The sequence below is a fragment of the Camelina sativa genome, chromosome 7 (genome assembly GCF_030686135.1).
Source record: "Camelina sativa cultivar CO46 ecotype springtype chromosome 7, ASM3068613v1".
NCBI lineage: Eukaryota > Viridiplantae > Streptophyta > Magnoliopsida > Brassicales > Brassicaceae > Camelina > Camelina sativa.
In genome coordinates this window covers 29,169,909-29,183,731 of record NC_141886.1, presented here as the reverse complement: position 1 = coordinate 29,183,731, position 13,823 = coordinate 29,169,909, and the positions used below count along the sequence as shown (strand labels likewise).

Sequence of the window (13,823 nt, the reverse complement as noted above, 5' to 3'; positions counted from 1 at the left end):
GTAGTTACTGTAAACCATGTACTTGTTCTGGCTGAACAGCAATGGAATCTTTTTTCAAAACATCACTCGTACTCTTCATCATTGTCTCATACTACTTCGCAGTTACGGAATCCGTTAAACCTAGTCGAATGGCGATGAAGCTGATACACCGTGAATCAGTGGCTCGTCGCAACCCAAATGCCCGAGTTCCAGTCACTCTAGAGGAACATATCGAACACCTGACATATACTTCATCTGCCCGATTTAAGTATCTGCAGAATTCTATTGAAAAAGAGCTGGGCAGCAGCGATTTCCAAATTGATGTTCATCAAGCAATCCAGTCGTCAATGTTTTATGTGAACTTCTCGGTAGGACAGCCTCCAGTACCGCAGTTCACTATCATGGATACTGGAAGCTCACTTTTATGGATCCAATGTCTTCCCTGCAAATACTGCTCATCAGATCGTATGATCCATCCTGTCTTCAATCCAGCATTGTCTTCAACATTTGCAAAGTGTTCCTGCAATGATCGATTTTGCAGGTATGCACCACACGGAAGCTGCGGCTCCTCAAACGAGTGCATTTACGATCAGGTATATATAAGTGGCGCTGGCTCAAAAGGCGTTCTGGCTAAAGAACAGTTGATATTCACAACACCAAACGGAAACACTGTTGTGACCCAACCTGTTGCCTTTGGGTGTGGGCATGAGAATGGAGAGCAGTTGGAGAGTGAGATCACAGGTATTTTGGGTTTAGGAGCCAAACCCACATCGCTTGCACTACAGCTAGGGTCTAAATTCTCTTACTGCATCGGCGATTTAGCTAACAAAAACTACGGTTACAATCAGCTGGTTCTGGGCGACGCGGACATTCTCGGCGATCCAACACCCATTGACACAGATAATGGTGTCTACTATATGACTCTTGAAGGGATTAGTGTTGGGGGAAAACAACTCAATATTGAACCGGTGGTATTCAGAAAAAGAGGACCAAGAACAGGGGTCATACTCGACTCAGGCACACTCTATACCTGGCTAGCAGATATAGCCTACAGAGAACTCTACAATGAAATAAAATCCATTCTGGAACCAAGATTAGAGAGATTCTGGTTTAGAGACCTCTTGTGCTACCATGGAAGAGTGAGTGAAGAGCTAATAGGCTTCCCTGTGGTGACATTTCATTTTTCAGGGGGAGCTGAGTTGGCTATGGAGGCCGCAAGCATGTTTTATCCAATGTCAGAATCTGATACATATCATAACGTCTTTTGCATGTCGGTGAGGCCAACCACAGAACAGGGAGGAGAATATAAGGATTTCACAGCTATTGGGCTAATGGCTCAACAATACTACAATATCGGTTACGATCTCACAGAAAAAAACGTCTATCTCCAGCGAATTGACTGTGTTCTACTCGATGACTATTCCCCATCAAAGTAAAATATTGTATAGAGCTGACAATGTCAATGTAAAAGGGATTCACAGAACCTAGAGAATTAACCTGTTGATACATTTGTATAGTAATGAAGAACGTTCCCCAAGTTCATGTTGTATTCCACAAAAACGCATTCATCTTGTTCTCGTCCTGACGACTTGCCCTCTCGAAGCTTTCTTCTCCATCTTCTCTCGCTTTTTACGGGTTTTTTCATCTTCCACACCTCCCTAATTAATTAAAAAAAACAGAGACATGATAAAGCTTGTTTTTTGCCTTTCTTAAAAGCAGTTGAACAGTACTTAAACTAAGTGAGAATTTTACCTCTGAGCCTTGTGACATGAATCCTCGAATAAGACCAGAAGCTTTGTACGCACCAAACGCAGGAATCTACAAAAACCAAACAAAAGATTTCAATCAAACTCTTTACATATCTCTCTCACTCAGGAGCTATCAATAAGCAAAAAAAAAACTAAAAAACATGCGTACCACTAGATACATGTACCAAAACTTTCCAGAGATGATAGAAGCTAGCTGAACAAAGCAGGTGATATAGATGAGATCGTGCAAGTACCTGCAAACATCATCAGAAACTATGATATTAAAATTTGCACAACCAAATGCAAATCCAAAGATACAGAAGAAGCGTACCCACAGATTCCACCAGTGGTCATGTCAAATCCACCATCGATAAGCTCACCATCGTCAGTAACACTAGGTTTAGCCATTTGATTGAGTTGCTTATACGGAAACGCGTAAGCTAGCGAAGTTATCACTAAGCCGATCCAATGTTTCCAAGTAAAGCTTGAATGAAAAATCAGCATCCTCACAACGAAGTACACAACCTGTGATTGTGAATATCAAAATTACCAGATCCAATTCTCAATTTCGTGGAAGTGAGATCTAATCCATGAAGGATCGAATCTATGGAAGAGAGGAAACAATACATACATTGGAAGCAATGATGAGACGACGAAGCTTAGCCATGTGTTTGGCGTTCTCTTCCTTTCGTTTCTTCGCTCCTTGATTCGCCATTGTTAAATCTCCGATTTTGAGATCTCAATGTTCTTCGTCTTTATTTCTGTTTTTTTCCGGCGACGACCATCGTTTTGCTTCCGATGAATCTTGTGTCGTATATGGGCCAGGCTTGTTAGTTGGAATTAATATTAGGCCCAGTTGAGATTTGACTTCATATGTCACACAAGTTTGGTTCCTAAAGGGGTTTTCGAGAAGCAAGCTCTTCCCCAATGGCTCAACTCACTCGCGCGTTGTAGTGTGTGACCGACCTCATGCTAGATTCTCTGTACGCAAATGGAGGTTGCACACACAGTTGCTTTTGTTGGTTTCATAGAGTGTGTTCTGCTTTATTTTTGGGCTATGGGAAAGCTTGTGAAATTTGGATATGTGCTTGACGTGATGGTATTTCAAAGTTAAAAAAAAACATCTTGTTTTGAAGATTTGAGTTATTGAGGCTGTGGCAATAGTTGATCAATAAACTTTTTGTTTTATAGGTGAAGTGTATGAGGTAGTAATTGATTCAATGGTTGAAAATAGATGTCAACCTAACGCATTTTACCTATGTATTGAATTGAAACAGACAATGTAAGTCGGGAAACAGTATCAATAGTCGCGGCATAGACTGATGGGAGTCTCATTTCTCTGGCTAGTGATTGACACATGCCGAGCCTGTTGTTGTTCTCTGCAGGTTTGTCTTCTTTATAATTGCAACTAAGCATTGTTTCAGCTACGTGAAAAAATTGGTTTATCAAAAGGTGTCCTTGACAGAAGAAGATGAAGATTTGAGATCAAAGGAGTGGATCCAGAGTAAAAGCAGAAGGACATTGGTGAGGTTTACCGCCATCTTTGAGTACAACAAGAAAGAGTAGACTTCTTCCTACATTGTATCCATAATAAGCTGCAAATCTATCTACCACGAACAAAAGATGACTAAAAGATGCATATACCAAAGCTAAATAAGATGATATTAGAGGTTTAAGCATTGGTATCCAAAGTAAAAGCACAAGTCATCACATCGGTGGGGTTCATTGCAATCTTTTTAGTACAAGAAAGAGTATTCATGTAGACTTCTTACAGAATCAGTTCATCTACCACCAAATTTTCTCAAAGCTAGTGCTTAGAGCCTTAGAACACAAAAAGATGATTACCAATGCATACACCGAGCTAAGAAGATCTGCCCACTGGTTCAAGAGCTTCAACAGTGACAATGCTGTTTCCTCTAATCACCTGCAACCATACCAAAATCAAAGTTCAATCAGTCAAGAACAACAAACGATTGATAACAAAGGGACACAACATCGAGAGAGAGACTTACCACCATCCCAATGTCGGTTTTGTCATTACCGTTCACCTCAACAGTGTTATCCACAACAAGATTCATGAACTGGTCAAACCCACGAAGTGTTCCAGTCACCATTCTGTTAGCATTAAGCTTGACTGCAATTTCAAATACAATTCATAAATCTCCACACCCAAAACAAGGTGATAAACAAACTTGCTGAATGACCAATCAAAATAACAAGAAAACTACTTTCAAGAACATGGGAGATTCTTGAAACTATTACCAAATTCAGTAAAAATCAAACCCAGACACAAAATCTAAAAAGTTAGCAGATTTATATCGTTCTTCTCTATATCTTCAGGGATATGTTCAAGATTATATAAAAAATCAAAGTTATCTAAGTAGCTAAACGAGGATAAAGATATTGAACTTACTTTGGAGCTTCTTATCCATGTACCTGCATCGAACGAAAACAAAATCCAAACAATAGATTAGACAAAAAAAAACCAATCAGAAACAGTGAGATGCAGAAACAGAAAGAGAAAAATAAGAACAAGGGCTTACTTCTTAAGATCCGGAGGCTGACCAGACCGACTCATGGTTGCAGAATCCGAATTGAGAGCTTGGGGTTTTTCGTTCTCGGCTTGAAGAAGATAGCGTTCGCACTCAAACCCTAATGCTTTGATTTATGGAAGTCAAAGTGTTTAGAGTCTTCATTTTTTTTACTACTCCTCAAAGCCCAATAATCTTTTTAAGCCCATTATATTGTAAAGCCCAAGTTATAGGATTATTGTTCTTCTTTTTTTTTTTGGTTGGTAATATGATTATTATGACTTGAGTTTTCATCACAAATAATCAAAGTAGTCCAGCATTGGTGAATCTTGCCAAGTTAAAACACCCGCGAACATATTAAACCGCCTTTTACTTCTTCTTCTATTTCATGTGGATCGTCGATGGCTTTATTATACCTTAAACTATTAACAATCGTAAGATCTCTCTAAAAGCTTAAACCAGCTCCGATTCTAGGTTTTCCTCTCTCCTCTCTCTCTATATATATATATATGTATACTGTGTCTGAATCTTTAGGGTTTTTTTTTTAACATATCTTATAGAATTGGATTACTGGATTGTGTTTGGTCCGTATGAAATCTTCGAACTCTGTTGTTTTCTTTCTTGTAGAGGTTTACAAGAGCGTCCCGGAAACAAAACAAGCCATGATCAATTCTCGTTTGATCCAATCATCAACTCTCGTTGATACTAATCATCAACCATCGTTGATCTATATCTAATCAACCATCGTTGATACTAATCATCAACCATCGTTGATCTAACCATATCATCTCTCGATGATCCTCCAATCAACTGTCGTTGAGCCTCCAATCATCAAATCTGGATGATCTTAACCATATCATCAAATCTGGATGATCTTAATCATATCATCTCTTGATGACCTAATTATATCATCTCTTGATGACCTAATTATATCATCTCTCGTTGACCCCAATCAACTCTCGATGATCCTAATCTCATCAACTCTCGATGATCCTAACTATCATCAACTCTCGATGACTCCAGTCAACTCTCGTTGACCCTAACTATCATCATCTCTCGATGACTCCAATCAACTCTCGATTACCTAATTATCATCTCTCGATGACTCAAACCAACTCTCGTTGACCCTCTCGTCAACTCTCGTTGATCCTAATATATCAACCCTCGTTGTGAAAAAAGGGTATGGTCTTAAATTGGGTATCTATCGCCATAGAATTAACACCTTGCACTTGCAGATGCTTTTGTTTGGGCTATCAAACTGAATAGAAGCATGTGTACAAAAGAAAATAAGGAGGGGGATGTATATGACCTTTGCCATGACAGGTGCGCTTGCTTGGCAGGTCAAAATCCTAATTAATATACGAGGGATGGGATAGGAGATGGAACGTGATTGGTTAAGTTCGTGTTCTTTGTCCGTCGTCTCTCCTTTCCCCTCCAAACCATGTGTCTTGTTTCTCTCTTGTTTTCTCGTTGTTTCATATGCTTCTTGCATACCACAAAGAGGACCACAGACTCGATATTGGGGCATCACCATTAGTGCAAAACCAGGAAAAGATTCAAAAGAATCACAGACCTAATTACTTTTGCTCTGTAATATGACTCTTCCATGTGCTATCATAGAGGAATTATAAAACTGACATTGAGCTTTGAATGACCAATCAAAGGTATACTCGTAACTTTTTTTGTATATGTTACGTACCAACTCATATTTCAACGATTATTTTCTGTATTGGGTTCATAACTTTATATGGTGTAGTGACTTTTCCTTTTGAATGTGACCTGTCACCAACTCTACGTGAACATCTTAGTTTAATTTTTTGTTGTATCAGGTACGTACGTACCAAAACATCTAAAAAGGAGCATGTTCTAGCTGATTAAGCTGTTTTGCACAAAAGAGTAGGAAACTGGATCCATTTAGAAGGACACCAAACAAGGTTCTAGTTTGTTGGTCAACATGCAGAGAGATGGTTTCGACATTTCAAAGGCTTAGTAGAAAGAAGGCAACAAAAATCAGTGTTGAGGATGTAGACCATATTTTGTAAGCAAAACAAAAAACATATGTGAGTACAAGTATTCATTTATTTACAGGAAAGTAAATTAAACAAACCCGCTTTTAAGTTTGGTTGTTCACTTATTCACGTTAAGAAAGAGGAAAATAGAATTCATTCAAAATGAAAAGAAAAAAAAACCCACGAGAGGGAACCTAGCTCAATGATTGGAGAAATAATAGAGTATGTCGAAAAATAAAATATATTCAAGCATAGGTGTAACAAAGAAACAACATCTCAAGCACAATGACCTTTGAAACGACCATCGATCTTATCCATCATTGTTTTACCTTTTGCTAGTCATCATGCGTGGGACGAGAAAGTAATAGTTCAACTTCTTACGATAGAGACGAAGTCAAGTGACAATACTAGAGGCTGGAGCAGTAGCACCTATAGTCCACATATGAGCTGTTTTTTATTTCTTCTTCCTCTTCGTCAACATTATTAATGAACATTAGCAATTATTTATGTGACGGCCTAATTTTATTCTTCCTCAGGGCCCAAGATTTCAATCTTAGTATACATGAAATACACACTACGACGTGAAATACATCGGCCACAATCTCTTTATATACAAGTTTTCGATTAGTTAATATACAGTTTGTAACCATTAGTCATCGATATGACGATATCTATCCATTTACAAAACAAGATAAGTCAAAAAAAAGAAAGGGAAAAAAAAAAGAAACGCACTATTTTGTCTTTACTTTGTTTGCGTGATTCGTCATGTCTAACATCACAGCTTGCATTATGAGAAGTGTGGATAAACCCACTGGGAAAAAATGTGTGGATCGTACGAGTGTATAATAGTATTATATGCTTTTCATTTATTGCACGTTTCGTATTGTAGAAAGGATAGTATCTAATTGAAAAAAAATAATGATTTGTTAAATGTAAGCTATACATTAAAGTTGACAACTCATATATTACATCAAAGCAGACACATGTTAACATTTATATCATTTCTACTTCTTAGCTTGCATATGTAGTTTTGCAGCATTCGATGATTTATACAACATTTTTTTTCTTTGTTGCTTAGCTGGCCTCATCGTATATTCCACAATTAAGGACATACAACTTTTTTATTTTGGGCAAAGATTTAAGGACATATACATCATAATAAAAATTCACTTTCTATGAGTAAAACATTTTTTCACTCGAAAATTTTCATTTCAAGTTACAAAAAAATAAGTATATAAAATACTGAATTGAGATTTTAATAATAAAAAATAAGTAAACAAGATATTATTATTACTTTATTATTTTCTTGCCCTTTAATTTGTATAATTTTTCTCCATTCCAATTAACATGCAAAGCCAGCTTCCACCAGCTTGTTTAATTTCTTGTTTCTCAATCTCTCTTCATAAACTTCACTACCTTGCATCTCTTTCTCATACCTAGATCAAATATTACAAGTATAAATTATACACTTTACCAAAAAAAAAGGGTAGTAATTATACTAAAGATAATAAAAATATGTACCTTGGTGGCATAGGTATCAAAGGAGACAGAGTTTGCACAAGCTTGAGAGCTTCATCTTCCGTATTCACAATTTGGTTGAAGCAAAAGTATCTACCACAAGCCGAAGTGTCCTCGAATGCTCGAATGTGAACATCCGCTACAAATTCGACGTCTACGTATGCCAACACACCGTTTTCATACATTTGTGAAGCTCCTACAATCGCATATATTGCCACCGCAATTAGATTATAATTTATACATATCTAACTGACATGAATGAATATGTTTATTAATTATGTACCTTTGAGGTAAGACATGGTGGGTCTAGGGTTCTGTTGAGCCACTGAGGGGCCAACGATGAGGCCTGGGTTAACCGAGACCATGTTGACCATTCGGTCCATGGCTAACGCCCAAGCTGCCTTCTCAGATTGTGTCTTCGCAAGAGCATGCCATAGCTGCACATATAGCCGCCACACACACACAACTTTTAATTATTAAGAAAACATAAACTCATCCTAAAATCTTAATTACAAAACTAATTAAGTAGAATTTTAAACTATGATCTAGGTTGACCTCTTTAAATATTTTATTAAGGCCGTCCTACATTGAATATTGACCAAAATTATTCTAGATACACACATGACGCATGCCAATACATTTCATGGAGACCCAATTTTTAAATTTACTTTGCAACAAAGATTCAACACCCCCAAAAATTTAAAAAGGTTCCAACAAATTGCAGTTTCAAAACATCATTATTAATAAAATAGACATTTCAGATTGATTGATGAAAAAGTACATGAAATAATTGTTCATCCCAGGTCAATAATAAACAGTGGGTCCAATATGTTTTGTGAATGTGTTGAGCTTTTCGATAAATTGATAATTTATTAAGATGAAGTAATAATAAAAGAGTTGAAATAAAAAATAGTTAAAAATAAAAGTACCTTCTTTTTGAGACAAAAGTCAAGATCACTCCAACACTTCTCATCGACATCTTTTTGAGTTCCAATGTTATCTCTCCAAATTGCAGCAGTCAACGAAGATGAAAACACAATCTTCTCTATACTCTCTGTTCTTGCACATGCTTCAACCACATTAATAGCTCCTCTCACTTCCACATCCACTTCCTTCTCCTCCTAATCATTCACATAAAACATTTCATATATAAAACAAACATAGAGAGATAATTACAAGAGAAGTGGTGACTGAGTGATAGAAGATAATAATGGTAGAAACACTCACATCATACCCTTCAGGGTTGTCCAAGCAACAGAACACAGCATTACAATTGTTGAGAGCAACGAGGATGGTTTGGTAATCTAACACATCAACATCATAAACCTCTAATCTCTCTTCTTTAGCTTCCATGTCTCTGATCTTCTCCTCAAGCATACTCTCCCCTATAACCAGAACCCCTCATGAGAAAAATCCAAACTTTACATTGTTCAATATCAAAATCTGAACCCAATTCCCCCAAATTGGTCAAAACCAATTAGGAAAAGGATAAAAAAAGGTGAAAACTTTATTGTACCCTTAAGAGAATTCGAAAGATTGTATACCATTTTTACGGATAGCGGCGTGAACAGAGTAACCTTTAGTGAGCAACCTATTGAGAATCCAGAAACCAACATAAGTGGAAGCATCAAGAACACAGCAACAAGAAGTGGGCTTTTCTTGATTCATCAGTTTCTTCTTCTTTTTTTCCACTACAACAAATATGTACATTGATAGCAGACGGATATAGCTCATTTTCCGTCACTGCTATGAAAGATGAGATTTTTTTTCGCTTACTTTTTAATAGCATCTTATTAACGCTATGATAGGAAAATTATGTAGCGGGAAACAAAAGTGACTTTTGTCCGCCAATACTTAGTGAAATTATTCACTTAATCGCCAAATAAAAAAAAAACCCAAAAACTCGACACACTCTCTCTCTCTCTCGTTACAACCTAAGCTCAACCTAAGAAGATTTCTTCTTCTAAATTCTCTGTGTGTGCTCAAATTCTTCTAAATTTCTTATCAATTCTTCAGTTTTATCGCCGTTTGTGAAAAGCCCCAATTTCGCCGTTTGTGAAAAGCCCCAATTTCGCCCTAAATCTCCATATCCATCGCAATTGATAGCTCGAATCCATTTTTGAGGCATGTCTTTCTTCTTCCTCCTAATTTCGTTATTTGTTTCGATTATTTGTGATTTCAAACAGCTTTTGATTTCGATAAGGGTCAGATTTAGTTATCTGTTTTGTTAGGGTTCGATTTATCTAGATTTATTTCGTTATCTGTTTTTTAGGGTTCGATTATTTACAGATTTTGAGAATGTGGAGTTTCGAATCCATCTGTTTTGTTAGGGTTCGATTATTTACAGATTTGACTCAAAAATAGCTTTTGGATTTGAGTATTTGCGCCTTCATAAACTGAACGATTTTTTTTTTTTCCCAAGTGTTGGTGATTGAAATGTTGGGGAACTGAAGCTTCTCATTTCTCTGTACTCACACAACAGGTTAGTATCACTCAACCAATAGTTAAACATTATTATTACACACGAATATTGGTGATTGCTATGTTTTGTCCTTTGAGTCTGATTCGTATAAATAGTGATTAGATTAGTGAGATTTTACACAGTTAGATATTGGTTTAAGAGCATCTGTATGTGTCTGAAGTAGTGCAGTATTGTCTGAATTGTTGCTTAATGTGAGCTTTGTATAATATGTATCTCTATTTTATCTATAAAGGTTAAAATTTATATTATAACATATAATGTTGGACAAGGCATGGGTGCATCTATGCAGGTAAGGAATTATATTTCATAATTAGGTTTTATTTTGGGTTTGGATACTTTAAGATGTTCTTTTAGTTATGATTTTTTTCTTTAATTATCCATTGAAGAGCTGATCCTGGTTATAAAAGTGGAGCTTGGAAATTTGTAAGGGATGTGTCTGCGGCTTTAGGTGACATAGAAATGATAATATGTCCTTGTAAAGACTGTCGTAATGTAGTACGACAGTTAAACAGTGTTGTGGTTGAGCATCTTGTAATAAGAGGGATGGATGAGGCATACAAGGTGCATAGTGATTGGTATCATCATGGAGATGTGAAGTCAGTAGATGAATTTCAAAGTAAACCAACTCAGTGGAATGAGGAAGTTTTTGAGTTATATAAAGCTGCTGAATTTTTTGATCAAGAGTTGGCTTTTAGAGGTGACTTAGCTGACCAACCTGTGGGCGACTTAAGTGAGATTGCAGAGGGTGAGGACCAACAAGAGGATGAGTTCCTTGCAAAGATCCGGGATGCTGAAACCCCACTATACCCTAGCTGTTCAAACCACAGCAAGTTATCGGCTATTGTGACTTTGTTTAGGATTAAGACACATAATGGCTGGTCGGATAAGAGCTTCAATGAACTGCTTCAGACATTGCCAAGCATGTTGCCAGATGGTAATGTCTTTCACACATCATTGTATGATGTCAAGAAATTTTTAAAGAGCTTTCATATGGGATATGAAAAGATCGACGCATGTGTTAATGATTGCTGCCTCTTCAGAAAGAAGTTAAAGAAGCTTGATAAATGTCCCAAATGTAATGCTTCACGGTGGAAGACTAATAAGCGGACATATATATATATATATATATGTTTTTGTTTATGGTTGATGTTTGTTGAATGTTGTAGATTTTATGATGATTCGTCTTGGCCCTTATGATCTCAAAGTGTTAGTTGAAGCTGCATATAAACCAGATGCATTTCTATGGAGACCTGCACAAAAGATCTTTCATATGAAAGAAGCTGTTGGACATATAATCGCATGGCCAACTGATAAGTGTAGACTGGTAGACAACAACATCCAAATGGAAGACATTGCCCCTATGGTATTTATAATTTCTAGCAATGTGTTAGCAATGTATTACCCCTGTCTATAATGCTAATTAATTATATTGGATTTGTTTACTGATTGTGTTTAACAGGGTATACAAGGAAACAAATGTAAACTATTGGATTTGTCTAAGGGTGACGTCATTGTTGCTGAGGGGCGTTGGGAGACACAAGAACCAAGTGCGTTGGTTAACGGAATTCCTCTTGGACCAAAAGCAGTTAAAGTATTTGTGGATTCAGTAAAGCAGCCTGATACATCACTATGGAGACCTACAGCTGAAATGTCATTTCTTGAGGACTGTTTGATGGCTTACGTATCTTGGCCCCTGAGTAAGGTTGATTTTGAAAATCCCTCAACTCCAACTGGTCAGAATGCTACATCACATGCTTCTTTGTCTGCATCAAAGGCCAAGTCTGCAGCCACAGCTTCTAAGTCTGCTACAGAGTCCAAAACTTCAGCAACAGCTTCAAAGGCTGCATCGCAGGCCAAATCTGCATCTATGTCTTCTAAGTCTGCATCTGGTTCTGAGTCTCCTGTTGATGATGCAACGGGTCCAATATCACCAATAAAGAATACTTTACCATCACAGTCTCCTCTCAGGAAGTCTCCAGTAAGTGTTTTCATATGTTATGAAGTTGTTTTTGTTAATTATATGATGACTGATGGTTTATATTGTAAACATGGCAGCGCATTAATAAAGTTATTTCCAAGGAGAATAAGAAGTGCAAGTTGATGGATTTAACTGAAAAGAATAGGGTTGTGGCTGAAGGACGATGGGGAACAAATGATCCAGAACATAAGGTTCACTTTACTCGCTTGGGTTCTAATGCAGTTAAAGTGTGGATAGATGTTGTGAAGGTGAAAAATGTAAAAGTTTGGAGGCCATCCGATGAAATAGAGATTATTGAAGATGCACTTAGCTCCTGCATTGCTTGGCCAGAGAACAAGGTCATTATGTCTTAAACTGATGGTTTTATTGTGTAATGTTAAGTACTTGAGATTGCTTGTTTATTTTGGATGTTCTTGAGACTTTGATGGTAAACTGATGTTCTTGAGACTTTTGTTATGTATTTTGGATCTGAGACGTTTATTAATCAGATTTTATGAGATTTTATAAAACAGGTTATGTGTGCTATAATCACATATCAGAAAATGCTATAAAAGTACAGGTAAACGTTATGATAAAAGAATATACCATAGCACAGTAAACAAGATAAAACAGCATTTCGCAACAGCTATATTAGATATGTATAACATAGCACGAAAAATTAAATATTGTATAAATTTTTGCAAAATTATAATCTTGATAATACAGCAGTTTATTAGAGCTATGCTATAAAACTATAACATAGCACGAAAAAACAAATGTTGTATAAATTTTTTCAAAATTATGATCTTGATAATATAGCAATTTCTTAAAGCTATGTTATATTTTTATAACATAGCATACGTAATAAGTGCTATTGTATATGGGGTACATATAATAACAGTGCCCTAAAACAGCGCTCATGAAAACGCTATCAAAGACCTATGATAGCGTTTTTCTCTGGTTAACAATGTGCATATTTGTTGTAGTGTTCTGAGGTTTTGTATTGTTTCTTGAAAATATCTGGAAAAAGTGAGAGAGAGATGAGCAAAGAGAAGATGATATTTAATCGATGTTATATAGAGAGACGCTTGAGGAGGAGAAGGGTAAGTAAGTAGTAATAAATAGGAGAAAGGTGGGTGAACTATATATGATGTTGCACACGCTCCCAACTACTCATCTTCATATTTTGTATGGCTTTCTGTGTTTGGTAGTAAATCTATTGAACGATGGAAAGAGAGAATAAATGGTTCAATAGTCTGCCACTCATTTTTAATAGTATTTTTTATATTAGTGTTTTTTGTTATATTTTGTTTATGGTAAACTTAAAATTTTTTAATTAGGGGGTGGTATTAGATTATGATTTATGAAATTTTTGAAGAGTTCAACAAAATCATTAAAAGTGAATAAATGAAAGATTGTTAAAGATTGATAGAGAGTTTTGTTGATTAGTTTTCTAAAATCTTGTAAAGTACTCTAAACAATCCCTGTATTTTTGTGATATTTTCCATGACTTTATTTTGTAAAGAAAGTGTCTAAAATCATAAACCAATAACATAATAATTGAACACATTAACAATTATTTAGTTTTAATTGAATAAT

At 36.2% G+C, this 13,823-nt stretch overlaps 5 protein-coding genes across 6 annotated transcripts; 2 read left to right on the top strand and 3 right to left on the bottom strand.

Moving 5' to 3' along the window:
• Nucleotides 1-24: 24 nt before the first annotated feature.
• LOC104702910 (aspartic proteinase CDR1-like) lies at nucleotides 25-1,524 on the top strand. Its single transcript, XM_087459635.1, has one exon. The coding sequence runs from the start codon at nucleotides 42-44 to the stop codon at nucleotides 1,413-1,415; it is 1,374 nt and encodes a 457-aa protein (XP_087315761.1). The 5' UTR covers nucleotides 25-41; the 3' UTR covers nucleotides 1,416-1,524.
• On the bottom strand, nucleotides 1,366-2,859 carry LOC104702911 (uncharacterized). Of its 2 annotated transcripts, none has more exons than XR_015562484.1 (5): nucleotides 2,359-2,538; nucleotides 2,063-2,252; nucleotides 1,897-1,981; nucleotides 1,732-1,797; nucleotides 1,366-1,637 (listed from the first exon to the last, which is right to left on the bottom strand). XR_015562484.1 is itself a non-coding variant. In XM_010418831.3 (5 exons), the coding sequence occupies exons 1-5, from the start codon at nucleotides 2,440-2,442 to the stop codon at nucleotides 1,545-1,547; spliced, it is 522 nt and encodes a 173-aa protein (XP_010417133.2). In that variant the 5' UTR covers nucleotides 2,443-2,859; the 3' UTR covers nucleotides 1,366-1,544. The 2 variants fall into 2 exon arrangements, 1 of the variants encoding a protein (XP_010417133.2); XM_010418831.3 differs by having other exon boundaries at nucleotides 2,059-2,252; nucleotides 2,359-2,859.
• A 509-nt stretch (nucleotides 2,860-3,368) lies between these two features.
• LOC104702909 (putative small nuclear ribonucleoprotein G) lies at nucleotides 3,369-4,440 on the bottom strand. The gene is made up of 4 exons (XM_010418830.3): nucleotides 4,271-4,440; nucleotides 4,141-4,163; nucleotides 3,740-3,861; nucleotides 3,369-3,651 (listed from the first exon to the last, which is right to left on the bottom strand). The coding sequence occupies exons 1-4, from the start codon at nucleotides 4,303-4,305 to the stop codon at nucleotides 3,589-3,591; spliced, it is 243 nt and encodes an 80-aa protein (XP_010417132.1). The 5' UTR covers nucleotides 4,306-4,440; the 3' UTR covers nucleotides 3,369-3,588.
• A 2,976-nt stretch (nucleotides 4,441-7,416) lies between these two features.
• LOC104702908 (cinnamoyl-CoA reductase-like SNL6) lies at nucleotides 7,417-13,336 on the bottom strand. Its single transcript, XM_087456481.1, has 7 exons — nucleotides 13,216-13,336; nucleotides 9,330-9,474; nucleotides 9,013-9,170; nucleotides 8,715-8,906; nucleotides 8,069-8,222; nucleotides 7,789-7,981; nucleotides 7,417-7,703 (listed from the first exon to the last, which is right to left on the bottom strand). Exons 2-7 carry the CDS (start codon nucleotides 9,451-9,453, stop codon nucleotides 7,610-7,612), a joined length of 915 nt encoding a protein of 304 aa, XP_087312607.1. The 5' UTR covers nucleotides 9,454-9,474; nucleotides 13,216-13,336; the 3' UTR covers nucleotides 7,417-7,609.
• On the top strand, nucleotides 11,355-12,754 carry LOC147941830 (uncharacterized). Its single transcript, XM_087456480.1, has 3 exons — nucleotides 11,355-11,630; nucleotides 11,727-12,245; nucleotides 12,323-12,754. The coding sequence occupies exons 1-3, from the start codon at nucleotides 11,439-11,441 to the stop codon at nucleotides 12,596-12,598; spliced, it is 987 nt and encodes a 328-aa protein (XP_087312606.1). The 5' UTR covers nucleotides 11,355-11,438; the 3' UTR covers nucleotides 12,599-12,754.
• Nucleotides 13,337-13,823: the final 487 nt, after the last annotated feature.